This window comes from Ochotona curzoniae, unplaced genomic scaffold (assembly GCF_017591425.1).
Source record: "Ochotona curzoniae isolate NIBS_2020 unplaced genomic scaffold, NIBS_Ocur_1.0 scaffold_4701, whole genome shotgun sequence".
In the NCBI taxonomy this organism is placed as follows: Eukaryota; Metazoa; Chordata; class Mammalia; order Lagomorpha; family Ochotonidae; genus Ochotona; species Ochotona curzoniae.
In genome coordinates this window covers 12,248,745-12,269,116 of record NW_024467122.1, presented here as the reverse complement: position 1 = coordinate 12,269,116, position 20,372 = coordinate 12,248,745, and the positions used below count along the sequence as shown (strand labels likewise).

General features: G+C 44.1%; 1 protein-coding gene across 1 annotated transcript in view; it reads right to left on the bottom strand.

Moving 5' to 3' along the window:
- The window catches only part of GABRA5 (gamma-aminobutyric acid type A receptor subunit alpha5), a 53,933-nt gene that overhangs the window by 16,662 nt on the left and 16,899 nt on the right, over positions 1–20,372 (bottom strand). Inside the window, exon 6 of the mRNA XM_040968787.1 lies at positions 4,121–4,203. Coding sequence (XP_040824721.1) covers positions 4,121–4,203 — 83 coding nt within the window. The remainder of the gene's footprint in view (positions 1–4,120; positions 4,204–20,372) is intronic.

Here is a 20,372-nt window from a genome sequence, read left to right as displayed (position 1 = left end):
ACTAACCTCACCCATGGGAACTCCACCTTCATGATCCCATCACTCCACAAGGCCATCACATTAGGTCTTTGATTGCATAAATGATGTGTTGAGGGAAGGGCCTTGTTTCTCTGCTTATAGTAAAATGTCCCTAACACCATTACATTAGGGATTAGGCTTCAATCTGTGAAGTGTAGGCAGGCAGAAGCATCTAAAATTAGCTAATACATCAAAGTGATTGTTAAACCACCTAAACCTAGATATGAAACAAATAATCTTCAGTGCATTTCTAAGATGCCAAAGGTTACACTGTCTGGTCCTTCAGATACCCGCGTTCTCAGTCTTCCCCACTTGCGCTGTGTGTTGCTCCATCCTGGGGATGAAGCATAATGCCACACGACCTCATGTACCAATAGCTCAGTAGAGTGAGACTGTCGGTTTCCTGAAATCTTCTCTACTGGGTATCTACCAACAAAGCTGTCGATTCTGATTTATTTTTAACAAACCCAGATGTTATCTCATGATTCCATCTAATATTTAATGCATCATTCCACAAATAAAATGAACCCCCCAAATGAAGATTTTTTTTTTCTTTTAATAGTTTTGATATTTTTAAGCACCTGTTTAAAAATGGAAGCCGTGATGTCACCTACAAAGAATTTCCTAGTGGACTAGGAAACATTTCTCTAGGATAGGGCAAACTTCAATATCTGCGTATATTTTTGAGAGTGGTGATAGCCATAACAGAAATGTTTGTTAATATAGTTCTGCATTACAGAAACCAGAGCATGTGGCTCATTAGGATAACGACACATATTTGCATTCCTTTGTCTCCTAATAGCAGAGAACTGTGGAATTGGGTAATTTGAAACTCATTATGTGATCACATTTAGCCTCTGCATGCAAGGATGCCAATGGTATAAGCGAGCAAGTTGGCCAACCATCTATTTTTAGTAAATCCCAAAGATGAAAGACAACAGAGCATTTCTTAAAATTATTATGTACTGAGCTGAAGCCACATAAACCGAGCGAAGCTGAAAATTACACACATTTTTGCTTTAGGTCAACTGAATGCAAACACGATACAGAAACAAAATTCTTCAAATGTTTTATACATCGTAGTTATGCGATTAACAGTAAACAGAAATAAATCACACAAATCTGAACCAAATATCTAATATAATAAGAGATGATAAGAAATTTGAAATAGTTCAAGATTTCTACTGAGTTGAAAAGTTGTTTCTTCTGTTACCATTTTATGAATTTGATAGCAATCCTTGGAATCTAGGAAGTGAAGAGATCCTAACTGATGACTATTCTACCTTGAATATGATAAATGATTCAACTCAGTTGGCATACTGTTAGATATGAGATAATTTAGTTGAAGATCATGTCATATAACTCTTTATCAAAACTTCTTTCGTGTTGGCCTGTCTGGACACCACTACCTTTCCATTAAATACTCCATTGTCTTGCACTTACTAAATCAATGATAAAATGCAACAATCTTAGACTTTTGAAGTGGGTCTTTGTGTCACATCAAAAGCATAATTTTCATATAGAAAGAGATGCATCAGTCTAAAATTCTCCTAGGAACATGAACAGCAAATTTTCCTTTAAGGAAATTAATTAGCAGGTGAAAAGTTGTAGGAATCTTTACAGAGACTTTTGTCACAAGTCACAAGGCTCACATTCAACACAGGGCAGCAATTTCAATCAATCTTTTTTCTAATCCTCCAAAGCGACCGTTGATTTCCTTATTGCAGAGTGTTTTCACTAGTGACTTCTTGCTGCCAGACACTCAGATGACTTCCCTGTCTTCTTTTATATTATTCCCCTCCCCCCAAATAAAGGCATAATTTGATCTTTCTATAATGGAGAAAAAAATAACTTCTACCCAACCTGACTTTAGTCTCATCACACACAGTTACCGCTCTTAATTTTAACAATCCATTTGAAGTGACAGAAGCAGTATAACATGAAACCCTTGGAATCACTTTTAGGAAAGGCACTGCGACAGCTTTTAGGTCATAGCTATTAACTCTGGACACTCTATGAAAAATCACTCCCTGAAAGCACTGGAAAGGGTCCAAATCCAGGCAGAAACCGGTGGGGTCTTGAAAAACAAGCAACAGCTTCCTGTGCCAAGTGTGAATCAGAGCCAGAGGCAGGGATGCTCCTATAGGATCCTGCAGTCCCTCTGCCTTCAATAACCGAAAGGAAGGAAACAGGGCCACAGAGCAGCACGGCTGGAGTCAAGTGCAGAGAGGGAGTTCCACATTTGGGGTATGCAAATATGTAGAAGGTCTACCTACATCCGTAGCTCACCCTGCATTACGCACATACATACACACAGCATCAGTGTGAGTTAGCAAACTCAGAGGAAGGGCCTTGAGCCAAGGACAGTCCACATCTCTATCGTACTTACCCTGAGCTTAGTTCAGGCTAAGTTCAGAGCTAATGGATGAAAAAGCCCAGCTCCCAGATCAGCCCTACGGAACAAGAAAGGTAACCCACATGTCCAGTGTGCCAGTGCCCTCAGAGGACTGGCTTCAGTCTAACCACACCAACATGGAACTAACAGACACATACAGAACATTCTACCAAATGGAAGACACTTGCATTTACAATGCACACAGAACAATCTCCAGGATAAACCACATGATATGTTAAAAACCAAATCTTAATAAATTTAAGAGCAAAGTCATTCCAAGTAAAATCTCTTACCACAATGTAATAAAATCTGAAATTAACAGTAGAAAGAAAAACCTAGAAAGTTCAAGCAAACACAGCTATTAGATAATACATACTTGAACTATCAGTTGGTCAAAGAAGAAATTAAAGGGAAATTTAGATGATACCTTGTGACAAATGAAAATGAAATGACATCGTACCAAAACTGAAGGAATACAAGAAAGTATTAAGAGTGAAATTCATAGCCAATATTTGAAATAAATAAATAGCTCAACTTTAAACCATAATCACAAAAAGAAGTATAAACTGATCACAAATTTAATAGCAAAAAGGAAATAATAAAGACTAGAGAACTCTTTGGGAAAATAATAATCAAATATGTATCTAAGCTAAGAGAAAACTACAAAAAAAATTAAAATCACTAATGAAAAGGGGGCATTACACGTATACCACAGGGGGAAAAAGGTTTATAAGGGGTCACTATGTAACCAATGGGATAATCTATAAGAAAATGGTAATGAGATATGTATTTTGTCAGCAAACTAAATATAGTGAACTTTCATGATGCTAGGGATAATGAACATTTGTGAGCACTTTAGTCGGTGTTACCCTGACAATGTAAAACATCTCACAACAGCTAACATCCATTTTGCAAATGAGCAAAGAAACGTAGGCTAAATATCTTGCTCAAAGTCACTCAGCAAAGGAGTGAGAACGCCAGGATCAAAGACCGTCTAATTTTGGTCTCATCTGCAAGAGAACATTCTGCTTTCAGACACGAACACTTGATGGAGTAGGAGCAGAGATAAGTAGTAAACAGGAAGAACTGGCACATCAGTTCCGACCCTGCTCTGGATGTCACAGAAGTGATGGGGTCAGTGTTACCACTCTGGCTGGCACGGCGGGACTCCAGGAACACCAGCTAGAACTGGGAATGTACACACTTAATTCATTCTGATTTGAGTCATTTGTTTGCCTGTTTGAGCGACTCATATTTCCTACAGAGCTAAGTGTTCATGTTGAGCAGTCGCTGTGAACCTGACAAACAAGACTGCTGTTCTTATGGAACATTCTAGAAGAAATGGGTCAACAAAACAAAGATAAAAACACAACAAAATGCACTGTAGATGGGGAGCTCCTCTGAGAGTAAAACACCTGCAATTTGAGAAGTGAACAAACACAAGTTCAGTTAGCTGAGGACCTGGGGGGCCACAGTCAAAGGATCACACTCCCCAATGCTCAGGGTCTCCGCTCAGTTTATCCAATCCGTGACGTCTGTTGATCAACCGCTCACGCTCCCATTTTACAGACAAAGAAACAAGTCAGGTGAGGACAAAGCTTTCTGTGGTCTTCCTAAACAGACTGTCACATTGTGTACCATACTCAGAATATGGTGAAATGGACCCCAAAAGTATATCCATGGCTCTTACTTGTGAAAATAACTTACAGCTGCCGAATTTCAGAGGGCAAGCATGGGCATCCATTGGGAAGTCTTCAAGTTGCATGGGACACTCAGCAGAGATAGTCAAGCTGCAAAAGAAGAAGCGGAGAGCTGTCAGTGGCTCGCGGCGGCTGGCAAGATAGTAACGTTGCACCATGTTCCAAAAACAGTCATATTAAGTCTTTTATTCATTTTTATGGATATGTTTTAAGAAATTTTCTGAACCATCCCCAGCAAATTATCTACTTGACATGTAGGTGACTGTCATTTAGGAGTAGGTTTCATGGCTTTATGTGTGTGTGTGTGTATACATATATGTAAAAAGTCACTTACTTTACTTTTTACTACCATTCCTGTTTTTTGTTTCCCAGCCCTTACCAATTGCCTCAAAACATTCCCTGGCAACAATGAAAGTATACACACTTTTCTTATATAGTTTGTATGCTCAAAAACAGCAAATGTAAGATAAAAAATTGGTCAGTGGTGTGGAACTATACTCTGATTGACTTGTATATAAGCAGTGTTTTTGTTGTTTTAATCCAGGTCTAGTCCTCCACCGATCACCACCACTGTCAGCACAACCACAACAGCGATGCTGTCTATGCCAGGCACAGTGTTCAAGTGCTTTACCTGCATTAACTCACTTCACTGAAATTGTACAATGCATTAGCTTGGGCATCCCAGTTTACAAAGGAGAGACTGAGTACAGAGAGGGAAGAATTAGGCCAGGAAGCAGAGAGCAACTCAGGGCTGCCCTGAGTTCAGGCTGGCAGTCCTGGCTGCAGAAGTTTGCTAAAGGCTCCACCACCTGCTGCTTGGCTCCAAGAAGCAAGTGCACTCCCAGAGTGCCCGCGCTGTGGCGCTGTTCTGTCTTGGGCACGATTTTCACGCGCTGGAATCTTGCTCTGCAGATAGCTGGCCCACAGGGGGAACTAGTCTAAGAAAGGATGGAAGTAATTCTCGTAGGACTGTGGACTATTCTCACAAGAGTCTCAGTGCAGGAGTGAGCACTGGTAAAGCTGTTAAGGCAGTGGGTGGGATGTGTGCAGTCCAAACACGAGTGCCTGAATTTGAGTCTCCTACCCACATGGCATACCAGGCTTGAGTTCCGGATCCAACCTCAGATTTTGTGGAAGTCTGGAGGTGGAATATCTCTGTCTTTCAAATACTAAACCAGCAAATGAGTACATGTGAAAAGAAGACCTTTTTAATGCCCTTCATCTAGGCAAGGACATGACTTTCAAACTTTTCCACAAGTGAAGGTGTTTAAAAAAACTTCAGGGAAAATGTATATTATAAAACCATCTCTACATGAATTTCAACATATTTTTTTATCAGGGCCTGGTGCAACGGCTCACTTTCCTAATCCTCCTCCTGCAAGTGCCAGTATCCCATATGGACACCGGTTCGTGTCCCTGCTACTCCGTTTCCCACCCAGCACTTTGCTTATGGCCTGGGAAAGCAGCGGGACCCTGCACCCACAAGGGAGACCCGGAAGAAGCTCCTGGCTCCTGGCTTTGGATCAACTCAGGTCTGGACATTGTGGCCATTTGGGGCAGTAATCCAGCAGATGGAAGATCTTTCTGTATGTATCTCCATCTCTCTGTAAATCTGCCTTTCCAATCAAATAGTTTAAAAACAAAGATTTTTTAAAATTCTGTATTAAAATGAACTTAGGTTTTAATTCTATTTTGAATAAATGGACATTTTTTCTAAAGATTTATTTTTATTGGAAAGGAGGATATACAGAGGAGAAGAGACAGAGAGGAAGATCTTCTGTTCGATGATTCACTCCCCAGGCTGTTGCAACAGCTGGAGCTGAGCCAGTCCAAAGCAAAGAGCCAGGAGTTTCTTCCAGGTCTCCCAAGTGGGTGCAGGGTCCCAAGGCTTTGGGCCATCCTCCACTGCTTTCCCAGGCCACAAGCAGGGAGCTGGATGGGAAGCGAGGCTGACGGGATTAGAACCAGTGCCCATATGGGATCCTGGCGCTTGCAAGGCTAGGACTTTAACCACTACGCTATTGCGCCAGGCCCCTGAATGGACATTTTGAAGTCCATACATTCCATACCTTGGAAGATTAAATATTCACTTATAGCATGCCTGGTATATATGTATGTTTTGTACATGGCCCATTAGTTGATGCAAGATTTCCACAATATTTGACATGATAAATAATCCACAGTGGATCACTTCATTCTTAAATCATCAAGAAGGGCTATTATTAGAGATTATAAAATGCACTAGGCACATAAAGGTTTACTTATTAGAATTAGGAAAATTAGAACTTAAGAAACACAGACTACAGGGATGATCTTCAGCCAAAACAAAGGAAATCATTATGCAGTTTAGCACGAACTTAAATACTTGGTTAAGTAAAGCAATAATGAAAGAGAATTTAAATGAGTCAATTGTGTTCTAGAGGACAAAGTCAAAATCAGCTCAGAGAGTCAGAATTTCCTTAGGAAGCAAAAATGTGAAAATGAACACAGTAAAAAAAAAAAAAATTCAAGCTGAGAGAACACTTTACTGATTAAAGAGTCGCTCTGTGTTGGTCCCTCTGTGTGTTGGTCCCCATCCTCTCCTACCCTGGAATTCCGTAGAGACCACCACCGGGAACAGTGTGATGTGGGCAGACTGTAGTACCACAGACCCAGCTGTCTGGTCTCTAAGTCATTCCCTAACATGGTCACCCCCTTCTGGCCCCATCATCATCCTCCAGGAAGATGTGGAGCTGGGGCCTCCCTAGCAGAGCCTTCGCTCTAAAAACCACCATGCTTGTCACTCATATGGCACGATTCTGACTCCACCAAGTACTCATTTTGCCATGAATCTGGAAGCTGGGCCTGTTCACCAAGTCCTTGACAACTTTGTGTGTCATGAGCCGGTCTCCCCTCTGCTTGTGCCTGGTATTCGGTTTCAGTCCACACGGCATCTCAGGTGCCAAGACCTGGCACATCTGCTACCTGCCACTGCTACTCAGAGCTGCTCCCTTTAGCTGCAGAACGGTGGTCCTCTCCTCCGACACTCCTTCCCCTCTCCTTCCTATTGCATCTCCCTCCTTTCCTGCCAAGACCTCTCTGTGGGCTTTACTCTGACTGTTTGGACTTACAACTGCCTACTTTGTAAAAATCACTGCACTGATCACATTGAAGATGACGCCCAGGTCACAAGCGTAGAATTGGATTGCAATTGTTGCAGCTGGGACAGGAACCAGTGCTATGGGATGCTGGTGCTAGCAGGCAGAGACTTAGTTTCCTGCTCTACCAGGGCAGCCTCAAGGAATATATTCTGAGTAGTATTTTTTTTTTTTTTGCATCGTGTGTGTGTGTGTGTGTTTGCTTATGTATACTGTATGGAGCATGGGACAGTAAGAGTGTGCAAGAGTCAAGTGGAGAGAATATAGCTTGATCTAGAAATACCAACCTCTTTCACAGAAAAAAAAAATCCTAGAAAAAAAGTTAAAATAACAATGATCCCACAATTAACCATCTCAATGAGCATCAGAGCTTCACAGATTTTCTTCATTCATCTACCAAATGAATGTATTATTCAGATAAATCGCCCAATAACAACTATTTGAGGCTTAGTAAGGAAACAAATTTGAATCTGTGATGCTTTTAAACATTCAAATGTGGGCTCTACTTTTATGATACTCAAAAATATTTCCAGATAAGAACAATCTTTCTATTCTTGGGAACTTTGAAATGCAGAGAGCGCCTTGATGTAGGACTTAACCTCCTCCACAGAATGAGACCAAAGCCCTCTGCTGGAATGGCTCCTTGTCACAGCTCAAGAGAGGCAGCTAGGTCATCTAGTCAAAGCTGAGGACCCGCCCTCGGGCAGACCTTCACCAGCCTCCCGCTAGGTTAGAAACCCATCATTGCTTTTCAAAGGTCCAACTGCTGCTTTATCTTCTATTTCTGCTAACATATCCAAACATTCATTTTTTGGAGAATAATAGTGGTATTGTTAAACATCATTGCAATTTCAGGGTAAAGAACAGGGCATTTTTGGTAGCCAAGATTATTATTTCACGTGGATTTATATTATCCTAATGGAGGACTGAAGATCCTAATCTTACCAAAGAACTACTTGGTTGATCGAGAGTAACTGACAGGCGACAAGTTTTTAAAGACAGTTAAAACAAAAAGTTCCAGTTTAGCCATGCCATTAACCATTAATCACATGACCGTCATAAAACTGCCTGACTTCTCTGATAGACTCTTTCCATCTGAAAACAAAAACAGTAACAGTTTATTTTACATTCTGAAAAAAATAGTTAATAACTATGACAATGAGAGTAAAATGGCCTGTTTCAAGACTAGTAGTTAAATGAGAAGATAATTAATTAGTAACCAAAGGCCAACACCAAGGTGCAGTGGACAAAGTCACCTTGTGCAATGCTGCATAGCATGTGGTCACTGGTTCAGGTACCAGCTGTGCTCCAACCCAGCTCCCTGCTAATATCCTGAGAAAAGCAACAGAAGATGCCCAAGTGTTAGGGCACTTGCATCCACAAAGGAGACCCAGAGGAAGCTCCTGGCTTCAGCCTGGCTAAACACTGGCCACTGAGAGCTTTATCTTTCTGTCTTGCCCTCTCTCTTTGTGGCTCTTTCAAATTACAATAGATATTTTTTTAAAAAGAGGAAAATGTACAATTTCTATTTAATATTCCATTCAGACTTGAGCCTTTCTCATTTATGGAGAAATATGTCCAAGCAGTAGAAAATGTGATTGAGATAGGGAAAGTAATGACATTGCTGATGAAATGTGACCCCGACAACCTCAATTCTTGTCATTCAGAAGGGTGCTCACCTTTCTGTGAGCACGATGTCATGCTATCCTCAAGAAAGAATGCGACTTTCCTTTTTAACTTCCGACAAGCTCTGTGACTAATATTTTAAGAACGTCTGAAAGAAATGCCATATTGTGAAAAATTGGGGAAAATTATGGTGAGTTAAAAGTCACTTGGAAAATAAGCATTTTTATGGTGCAAAAAAAATGACTTTGCAAATACATCCATGTAAATGCACAAAACCTCCAATATGTTAGCTTCCAAGACAAAAAAAGGGCTTTGCAGAGCAAAGCTCTTAGGTTGGGAAGTTCATAACGGATTATTCACGTTGGCCTATTATAACTACAAAAGTCTTTATGAGAGCAAGACACGAGTGCCATGTTTAGGACAGGATGGGATAGATTTGGATGGGATGGGATGATGGAAACCGAGGAAGGAGTGATGTGGCCAGGAGTCCATGGGGCGCAAATGTCCTCCAGACGCCAGAAGACACAGGGAAAAAACTGTCCTTGAGAGTTTCCAGAAGAAATGTCTTTCTACCAAGATATCAATTCAATTCTCGGACTTCTGGTTTCCATCACCATGCCACACTACAATAGTGTGCTGTGATTTTACCCAATAAGTTTATGATAATTTTTTACTGCAGCAACAGGAACCCAACATACATTCTTGTACCCAGAAATGCTATCCTGCTGTAACACACACCTGAAATCTTAGCAATAACTCTTGAATTTGACAGTGAGCAAAGATTGGGAGGATTTTGAGATGTAGGGTAGAGAAAATTAAGATTACCTTGGTCACATCGCTAAGATACATGGTTATCAGTAACTCTTATGGTGAAGCCGGACAATACTGGAAGAAATGTACAGTCTTAGAGAACACTTGGGGGGCTGTCAGTTAGACCAAGGATTTGGTATCCATGTGGGTCTTGAAGCTAGTCATCTGAAGATCCCAAGGGTTGACTGTGTAAGCAAGATGTGTGTGTATCTAACACATTGTACGTGTTATAACACTTGTAGCTGTGGAGGAGCTGGGCTTTAGTCCACAGAGAGATGGAATAAAATAAAAGGCAGGCTCTTCAGGAGTTTCTTGAAGCTAGCTGTTCAAACCTCCATCTCTCCTAGGGAAACTTTGCCATGAGCTCAACCCGATTTCCAAATCCTGTTCTACCAAGCTTTATCCCTTACCTTCTTCCTTAATCAATAAGTAACCCAAACTAGTTTGTTCAAGAACAAAGGGATGCATTTTTCTCTCTTACAAATATCACTAACATGATGTATCGTGCCCATAAATTAGGCACTGCCAGATTCTCTGGGAACCTAGCTATTAAAAACCATAACACTTGGAGGGAATATGCACTCTAACATTCAACCAACTGTATAAAAGCTTGCCTTTTAAAATATAAATAAATACCATTAAAGAGATACAGTGTCTAGTGAGCTAAGCAATCCTCTTTCTGCTTCCTGTGGTGTGGGCACCGGGCCGTGCTGTGACCTTTGTGTATTCACTGCAATCCTATTTGATCCTGACCAGAATGAGAGGCCTCCTTCCTTTCAGACTGACCACTGTGCTCATCCTATTGAGCAAATCCCCAAAGGGCTCTTTCCCTTAGCATTAGTCCAGGCCCCCTCCCAAAGCCAAACAGGAGCCTTGCTTGCAACAAAGACAAGACCAGAAATCTGGCCGGGCCTGATGGGGTGGGACAATGGGGAGCAGGCAATAGAAAACAGGAGGAATAAAGAGCATCATGGCCTCTTTTAACATGATAGAACTGAAATTCAGTGGAGAGTATCCTTTAAAAAAAAAAAACAGGACTTAGCTTATTATGTAAAAATTTTAAAGTCATCCAAATATGATTAGGCTAAAATGATGTATGATTTGGTGTGTATAATTGTACAATTCTTTGCTTTCAAAAAGTCTGCTATTGAGAGGCACAATGACTGTATTCTTTTAGAAATGGATCAACAGGACAGGTATTTGGCATAGTGGCTGACACTGCTTGGGAGTCCAACTCCCCATGAGTGAAGGCCTAGGATAAAGTCCCCACTATGCTTTGTGTCAATGTGCGCCCTGGCCGGCACTAGGATGGCCCCGTGTTTATGTTCCTGTCACCCACATGGGAGTCCGAGACGGGATCTTTGGCCCCTGGTTTCAGCCTAGCCTAGCCATTTGCTGCAGGCATTTGGAGAATGACCCAGTGGATGGAAGATCTCTATTTCCATGCTTTTCAACTAAGCATATATATGTATATATATCTTAATTTCACAAATAAACATTTCCAAATTTGACAACTCACTTTCAGCTTGAGTTATAGGTCCAGAAGTAATTGTAAGACAAATGGAGTCATTCAGCATGGTTGAGTATAAAGGGATATGTGTGACATCCACCACCAGAAATACATGGAATTGGCCTAAGACTTGCACCATCTGTTTGGGTTCTCTATTCTCCTTTAGTCATATGAAGAAAGAAAGATGTCAGTAATTCTCATTTGCATTGAAAAGCTAGCAATTGTTTGTATTCAAGAGATATAACTATCAATTTATATTAATGTGTTGTATCGTAGCTTCTGTGGTAAAACTGGCTTCTTGGGAAGGCATTGTAGTCACTGATGTGAGATTTGAATTTTTCATATGCACCTGCATAAGCGGCAATGAACCTGAACAGAGCAAACCTAAGAAAACAAATACCAATCTAAACAATGACAAAAATGCAGCAGAATAGGAAAAGCACAAAAATGCAGAGTATTCTATCTCAACATGGAATTTGAAGAGAGCTATCCCAAATAAATAATCCAATGATGCTTCCTGAAGACAGAAAATCAAGAGCGAACCAAACCCGAAAATAGCAGCAGGTACAGAACAGTGAGGACCAAAACAGAAGTGCCTCTTCAATAAGTGAAACTGAAACAAAAAGAAAACAAACAGAACAACAACAACAAAAACAGAACAAAAAGATGGGGCTTTTTTGAAAAGATACACAAAATAAACCTTCAGGCTGACTAACAAAGAAAGAAAGAAAAAAAAAATCAAATAAAATTTGACATGTAAAGAGAGACATTATAGTTGACACCACTGGATTACAAGGAATTATAAGAAACTGCTATGAAACCACAACAGAAACCTAAATGCTAACACACCGGAAAACCTCATAGGGCTGGGTGAATTCCTGGGCCTACAAGAGCTACCAAGATAAAGGCAAGAAGATACAGACAATATATTCAGACCCACAGCAAGCAGTAATGAAAAATCCGTCACCAGGGAAAACCCAGGCCCTGATGGTTTTACTACTGATTTCCACAAAGCATTTAAAGAGGAACTAACTCCAGTACTTTTGAAACTATTTCAAAATACTCAACTGGAAGGAACTCTGCCAAACACTCTGAGGTTAGCATCACTCTAGTAAAACTCAGGAAACACACAGCGTAGACATAAGACTACAGACCTGGGGACACACAAGATGCAGAACACTTGCAAACCGAGTGTCAAAGAACACTGACAAGATCGTACTTCACAAGCAAGGGGGATGTGCCACGGAGCTGCAAAGGTAGCCTGACCTTCCCAAATCAACAAATGTCACACATCTCCTGTAACATTTCTGTAAACTAGAAATGTTCTTGGGTGATGTAATGGCATTCCAGATGAGACACTACAGGCATGACCCAGTGTGTGTTCTTAACACGGTGCGCAGTTTGGCCGAGTGGTTAAGATACCAGTTCGGATGCGTGTTTGCTATACAGAGGTACTGGATTCCATACTCAGCTGACGCAGCTTCCTGCTACTGCGAACGCTGGAGGCAGTAGGAGTCCACATTACTGGGCTCTTGCCCCCGTGTGGGACACTCTGAGTGTCGGCTGCTGGCTTTGACCTTTAACTTGGGACCACTGTGGGCATTTTGCAATGACCAGACCGGTAGACCATAGTTCTCTCTCTCTCCTTTCTCACCTTCTTCCCTCTAACAAAACGTAAAGGGTTGATATTACACTTTCTTTTTTGGGAAAGGCATTGTCAAAAAATCCAAAACAGGTCACAGATTTAAAAAATCTTCACCAAAGAAAATATAGACATAGCAAACATGTATATCATAATGCTCATCATACGTCATCAAGACATGGAGATTACAACAGTGGGATCACACACCTGTTAGATCACACCCAACCCGGAACACTGACCACACCCAGTGCTGACGGGATCAAGCACTGACGGGAACTCTTGCTAATTGCCAGTGTGAGTGTAAAACGGCCATCACTTGGCGATATCTTGGTGGCTTATCGGGCTAAATAAATCTTATCACATGGCCCAGAAACCTGTCCCTCTGACGCTTACCCAACAGAACTGAAAATCATGTTGAATATTTATGAAAGATTTTAGTGGCTTTATTCATAACTGCCAAAACTTGGAAGTAACCAAAAGTGCCCTTCCAAAAGCAAATAGAAACAGTACAGACAGTGGAATATTATTCAGTCCTAAAAAGAGAGATAGATCTCTATAAACCATGAAAAGGTATGGAGAAAAGTTTAATGCATGACACTGAGTGAAAGAAGCCACTAAGAAATGATACCCTATAGATTCCAACAATTTCTACTGTGTGAAAAGGGAAAACTGCAGCAAGAAGGACCAGGCCAGCAGGTGCTTGGGCAGTCAGGCCGTTTCACATCTGGGCAGGATGTGTGTGAGGAGGTACTTCCCCGGCCCAGGAACTCAGGGCCACAGGGAACAAAGCAGGAGCAGTGTCTGTTTTCACACTTGCTTGCAGAGACGCAGAGGTCAGACCCAGGCAAACACAGGAATCTTCAAAGAAGAGAAAAACCTGGAGCGACAGGATGTGCTGTTGGCCCAGCTGAGCCTCTGGGTCCACGGGATTGGAAAGCTCCCGGATCTTAGTTCAGTCACTGTGCAGCAGGGGCACAAACATGGCCAACCACCTATGAAATTCGTACACTGCACTTCTGGCAGCAAAGCTCCCCAGGGTGAGCACCCTGCCTGACAAGAGGGGAGGACTGGCCCCAGGAAAACACAGCCTGATGCAAACGCTGGGCGGGAGATTCAGGTGCAGGGAACTCAAGGGGATACTAGGCTTTTCCGAAAAAGCTCCTTGAGCAGGGATGACCAACTTTCACGCAGCGGATAAAGAGAGTTCAGTAGTCTGAAGTACTGAGAAAATCGCTGTGTGTACCAGGAATGCGGGCGCCCAGCGTGGCAGCTCCTGTAGGAGGTATCTCAGGGATGGAGCCAGAAGCTTGAGTTGTATCGTCTCCCAGGGGTCCCACAACCCAGTGGCACACCCATGGCAACAGTTAGACTGCACCATGAGAAGGAAGGCTCTAAGTGATGAGCCCGCGCGAACACCTGAACTGCAAGCAAGGCTGATGCTGAAGACAAGTTGCTTCTCTCCTAAACAAGCACAAGCGCGAGGCTCCAGGGTGATAGTTCAAGGGGCTAATCCTCCTCTGGCACTGGAATCCCATGTGGGCACCGGTTTGTATCCCAGCTGCTCCACTTCCCACCCAGCTCCACTGCTTGAGGCCTGGGAAAGCAGCAGAGGGCGGCTCAAGCCTTGGAACCCTGCATCTATATGGGAGACCTGGAAGAGACTCTGGGCTCCTGGCTTTGGATTGGTGTAATTATGCAGCCATGGCCAAGCTGGGTGCGGAGAAAGACGGGACTCCAAGAAACCTCCGTGGCTGGGGTGCTGCTGACCTGGCAGGGGGCTTTGCTGTCCCTCACCTGCATTTTCTGAGAGAGGAGCCACAGCTCCCAGCCACCTGGGAGCACTTAACTCATAACTCACACACCTGGAGAACGGATCTGCCAATTTTTACTAGTCAAGAATTTTATTTAAAAATTTATTAATGATTGATTTTATTCAGCCAGTGGTTACAGTGTCAGACAGCACAGATGATAAATAAAAACACAGAAACCATCATCTCAAAATCCCAAGCTGTCCGTAAAACTTTCGCTGGAGAGGGTTCCTTCTGTCCTTTCTCCCTCCTCCTTAGCCTAAACATGTTTTTGGTGGATACGGAAATCCTCACTGCTTTAGCCACACCCTTGTGAGACCAGGACTCTAATGAATTTTCTAGTGCCTACAGGAACTGGCTGGCACTTACAGGATACCTTAAAAGAAAGGCAAGCACAGAGTGTCCGTCTGAGAGGCTCAGCCTGACCCAGTCAGATGGCCTCACGCTTGGTGAGGTCAGCAGGGCTGCTTACTCACCTTTCTCCACCCAAAGGGCGGAGGGGATGTCTTTGGCAGCCCTTCCAGCTGACTCTGGGGGTCTCGGGTGGGTGCGGACTCAGCCAGGGCTCTCCAGCTGCACCTGTCAAACTCTCTTAAATGTAAGGAAGCACGGCGCCCCCTAGTGGAGATGATGTTTAGCTCTGTTGGCTAAACAGCACGGTGTCACGTAAAAATTAGGATGGACACCCGGGTGTCATGGATGGATTTACTCACTGTCACCTGCTTTATTTGCCTCAACTGTGAATGGGGATGGCGATGGTGTCCGATTCTTTATCTTAACATGGATTAAATGATTGTGTATTTCAGAGGCCTCATGCATTGCTGTTAATTGGCGATCAGATGGCTCGTGTGGGTCTTTCCACTTAGATGGGACTTTCTCTGGAAGGTGGGAGTCCTGGAACTCAGACCGCACCTCCTGCTTCCGGCGTCGCATCTCCACCGTGAGGTCACTGAGTCCCCTGAGAAGCCTGCAGAAGATGCGGTCCTTAGCATGCAGGGCACTCTTTCCACCAAGTCCCTACTTGGGCTGGCCCAAGAACACAACTGTGCTCATCTCACTAGAGCAGAGCTGTCCCAAAGCTTTTGGGGGACCAGGATCTTCAAAAAAAAAAGAGCAAAAGTGGCGTTTGGAGAGGATCCATTTGCCAAGGATGAGGAGGACTTTGTAGGTTGTGCCCCTAGTGACCAAAAGCATATGCCACCTAAAAGGTCTGACTGCGGTGGCTGGAATAAGGAGCCTGCCAACGGGCTCAGAGCAATTCTGCTTTTGTGTGCAAACCAAACACACGAGGATGATGCATTAAAATGTCCGGATGTCCTGCAGGTACAATTTTTCAGGCAAGTAGAAGCAATAGAAAACCACTGGAAATGTAGTCACTGGGTGGATTTATAAAAGAGACATTTGTTGAATCTCCCTTCTAAAGCTCCCAAACTGAGGATTCCAAGCCTGAGGATTGGGACAGCTTCATTCAGGAAGAGGTGGTCTTGTTGGTTTTGGTCTTATTCAGTTTCCGCTGAGCACCACGCATTGGGATTATATGGAGTTCAACAGGCCCTGACTGACTAACCACGGGGGTTGATTAGGATCCCCAAAGAAGCCCAACTCCACGACGCCAAAGTCCCTTCAACAAAATGACACGAGATGCGCATGAGCCCTCACCACATCTCCCCGTATGCGATCACCTCTGCAGAACCTACAGCATATGGAGAATTTAACACAGCGTAAACACATAGGTTATATTCTTCAGGGAACAATGACAAAACATGACCATACATGCCCCAATTCAGATGCAATATTCTTTTTCAGGACTTTTTCATCCAAATCTGGTTGAATTCACAGATGTGGAACTCACAGAAATGGATAGCAAGAGTTGCCCATTTATGGAATGGCATAGGAGAACAAGACCAACGCCCAGTCCCTTGCCAAGCATGAAGGGAAGAGAGAATATGAGCTGGGAACCCACATGGGCCATATCAAAGACTGATCAAGCTCAAGCTCTCAGGAGGGCCAGCTGAGGGAGAACCTGCAGGGAGCCGTGTTGGTCTTCAGGGCCTGAGGGATGGGAGCTCAGTGGGCGTAGACACGGATGGGGGCTCCGTGGGCAGGACAGCTCCAAGTCTATAACTCCAAGAATGAGAGCCATTCCAGGGGATTTGTGCCAAAGGGAAGGAACGAGGCTGAGGTTGGTTGGTGACAACCATGAGATGGCTAATTGTTGAGCATTAAATTTATGGGCTGGCTGCTAACTGTGGTTCACTCAACAAAACCAGCTGATGGCTCCTTTCATGGGGAAAACATTAGAGAGGAAGTAAGACAGGCAGTCTCTACTCTCACGGTGGGAAAAAGCGAAAACAGTGCAGTTTAATAGAAAAAAAATGAAAATACATATCAAGACTTAGATTAATGGTCTTGCACCACGATGTTAATTATCGCAGAAAAAAGGGAAACGCCATTTTTTGATACAAACTAGATAAATGCAGACTCATTTCCATGATGGAATGTGATAGCACTGTGATACTTCAGAGCAACATTTGATGACATCAGAAACGGTTTTTAATGTTTTTGGTGGTCTCAGGACTGTATTCCATACTTAGCAATTTTCCTTCTTCAGAAAAAGCCTTGTAATCTAATTTGATTGCTGATACTATAAGATTTACCTACTTAAAAAAAATGCGGCCAATATATGCATGTTATCAGGGAAGTTTTAAATTAGACAGCGGTGGATTGCTGTATATGCATCCACACACAACAGTGCCCAATAAAGAGCTTACACATGTATGTATACTTTATATCAAACACAGTGATGTCAAATCAAGTTTGATTAATATACCATTTCTGTCTAGCAAATAACGTTAGCGGATAACATATAGAGGCAGACCAGAAACGTGACCATGCTGCCCCCATGTGGCCATATGTGCAACATGCACACTTCCTAACTGCAAAATGATGATCTAAGATTCAGAAACTATATTGACTACATTTGAAGAAAAACAACAGCAACAAAAAGAAACAAAACATGACAAACAATCTCTGAAAGATGAACAGGGGATGATGACCAAAGATTCATGACTACTAAAGACATTCAGGACAAGGATTGAAGCCAGCCTTATTCCAAAGCGCAGCAGGCCTCTTCAAATGAAAGTAGTGACTTCCAGTCAGGAAAGCATTCCACACTGGAGGTGGAAGGGCAGGGGAGAACAGGTTGCACAGAGGCGTCCAGGAAGGGCGGTGCACGAGTGCAGAGTATTCCATCTCCCACCCAGATAAAAGTGCCAGCCTCCTGAAAGGCAGGGCCGTTCTCGAACACAGGCTCGGGGGAAGGGAGCCTGGTGGACCGACGGCTAGGTTTTCTGAGACAGGCACACTCAGTGTGGTGCTGGTCGAGCCTGCCTGCTTGTGTGTCCTTCCTTCCATGCCTGCCGTGGTCCCCTAGGGCAGAGTCGAGAGGGGACCTTGTGCCAGGAGCCCAGAGACTAGGACATTTTCCCCAGACAGCCTTCACTGCGTGTTCTCAAAAGCCTTTACACTTTCACAAGAAGAGGGAGAGGGGAGCTAAAGGACGGGTCCTGTCTCCCACCGGACTGACATATAAAGGGGAGTTGGCCATATGACTGGGCATGCTCCCTGTGACACATGGCCACACCTCTTCTAGAAGGGACGAAGGACCTGCAGATACACTGACCCTGAGATGCAAACTCCTCTGGCAGCCCACTGGGAGGATAGTCAGCTGTCTAGACCCCAATCACAGTGGTCAGCGCCAGCTCAGCTCTCCAGCCGTGCCAAGCAAGGCCTGAACCTGCGGCTGTTTTCTCACAGGTGACCTGGCCCCCTTGCCAGTGTGCCTCCAGGTGGGGCTGTCAATGGCTTCCAGTGGGGGTCCCCTACAAAGGCTACTAGCTTCCCACGGCTCCACTCCAGGATGCTGTGAAGGCAACACTCGCTCAGCAGAGACTGTACCTCCAGTTGGAAGCTGGGAGCTTTCTCTGCGCTAAAAAATGCAGTCCCGCCCTCTGTCAGGTGCCAGACCTTGGCAGTGAGCTCAGCATCCCGCCTGTCCATCCTATGATTCCCATGGGAAAGCAACCCAGACTCCACCATGCGCGGTGCTGCAGAGCGGGGCTGGGTGGTCAAGTCTGTTTTAGTGCAGCTTGGACTTCAGTGTTTTCAACTGGAGATGGGTTTACTGGAGTAGAACTCCAGCATGAGGCAAGGAGCCTCTGCAAGGCAAAGAGACTGCTCGACTGGAGGCAAGGGTGGGAGGTGCGTGTGGCTCCCTTCGGGCGGCCCCTGAGCAGCTGGCGGTCGCCCCCCTCAAACACCAAACAGGATGACCCACTGGAGTCAGAGGTCAAAAGCTCTTCTATTACCTTCCTGTTGGTGCCTAAGACTCCTGGCTGGATGAGCCGGTTTGGGGGGGGGGGGGAATGGTAGCAGTTGGCTTCTTCTGAAATACTTAGGAAACAATTGCATCTTGCTCAACTGTTGCAAGTTTGAAAATGTACTTAAAGAAAGACCCTTTGAAGAAAGGTGGGACTTTTTTTATATTTTAAAAAACCTGTGTGCATATATAACCACCTGCAGAGTTACTGTAGAAGCTGGTGGCTAACCCGTTTCAAACACTTGCAGCTGTCTGCCGTAGGATAAAAGGGTGTGTGTGAACTCCAGTGCTAGAATTTTGTTCTGTATTTCCATGTTTCATCCTTTTAATTGCATCTGAAGCCTGGGGGAGGGAGTTAAAAGTACAGTCTCATTTGAAAAATGAACCAAATTATTTTTCTAGCTGTGCCCGTGTTTGATCTGACCAGCAGCATTGCAGTAGACATCTCCGCGTGTGTGAAGTTTGCTCTGTGTTCCTAATAGTTTCCCTAAAATGAGCGCGATGTGGGACTTCATTAGTGCATCAAAGTAGGATGTTTGTTTCAAAAGGCTTGACGCGAACAGTCTAGGGCTGAACAGAAAAATTGTGGCTGGCCCTAAAATGTTCGCTGTCAGGGTGGGGGACATGAGCAGACGCGTCCCCACTGCACGGGGGCTCATCCTCTCGTCAGTAGTGCTGCGTTTCACCAGCCTTGTTAAAACCATAGGTAAAACTGCTAAAGCTACCGTCCTGTGCCGTCCAAGTTCACAACACTTTTAAATGGAACTTGCTTTTACTCTGAAACTATTGTATATGACTGGAAAAAAATGTCCATGATCAACTTGGCAAATCCGTGGCAGACTCACTCTGCATAAACAACCACTAGTGGCAGCAGACTTGTTGCTCTGGCACTTGGGGGTTCCGTCTGGGCGGATGCCAAGGGCACCCTCCATCTGCCAGCGCTGTTGTCCTCTGCTGTTCGAACGTGCTGCGTTCAACAAGGGCGCGGCTCAGCCTCATGCTCCAATTCGGCTGTGTGACCCCCCCAGCACTTCAGAGCGTGGGTCCTGACCCCCGAGTGTGCAGGCTTAGAGTGTCATCCGGGTGCACAGCTCCCGTGCGGGAACTGGCCCAGTACATAGCACTAAGAAGCCCCTCTCCAAGCACTCCTCCTAAATTCCCTCCTGTTTGAGAACATAACGCACCTTGCAGAAGTGGAAGCGCATGCTTGTGGAAGCCCCTGTCAGGCTTTGGACCATCTGCAGACTGCTTGGGATGCGGACCAAGGCCAACGACCTGATGGCAACAGGGCACTTCCATGCCTTGACGAGAAGACAGGTGCACCAGCATAACCGCTTCCGGTCACTGG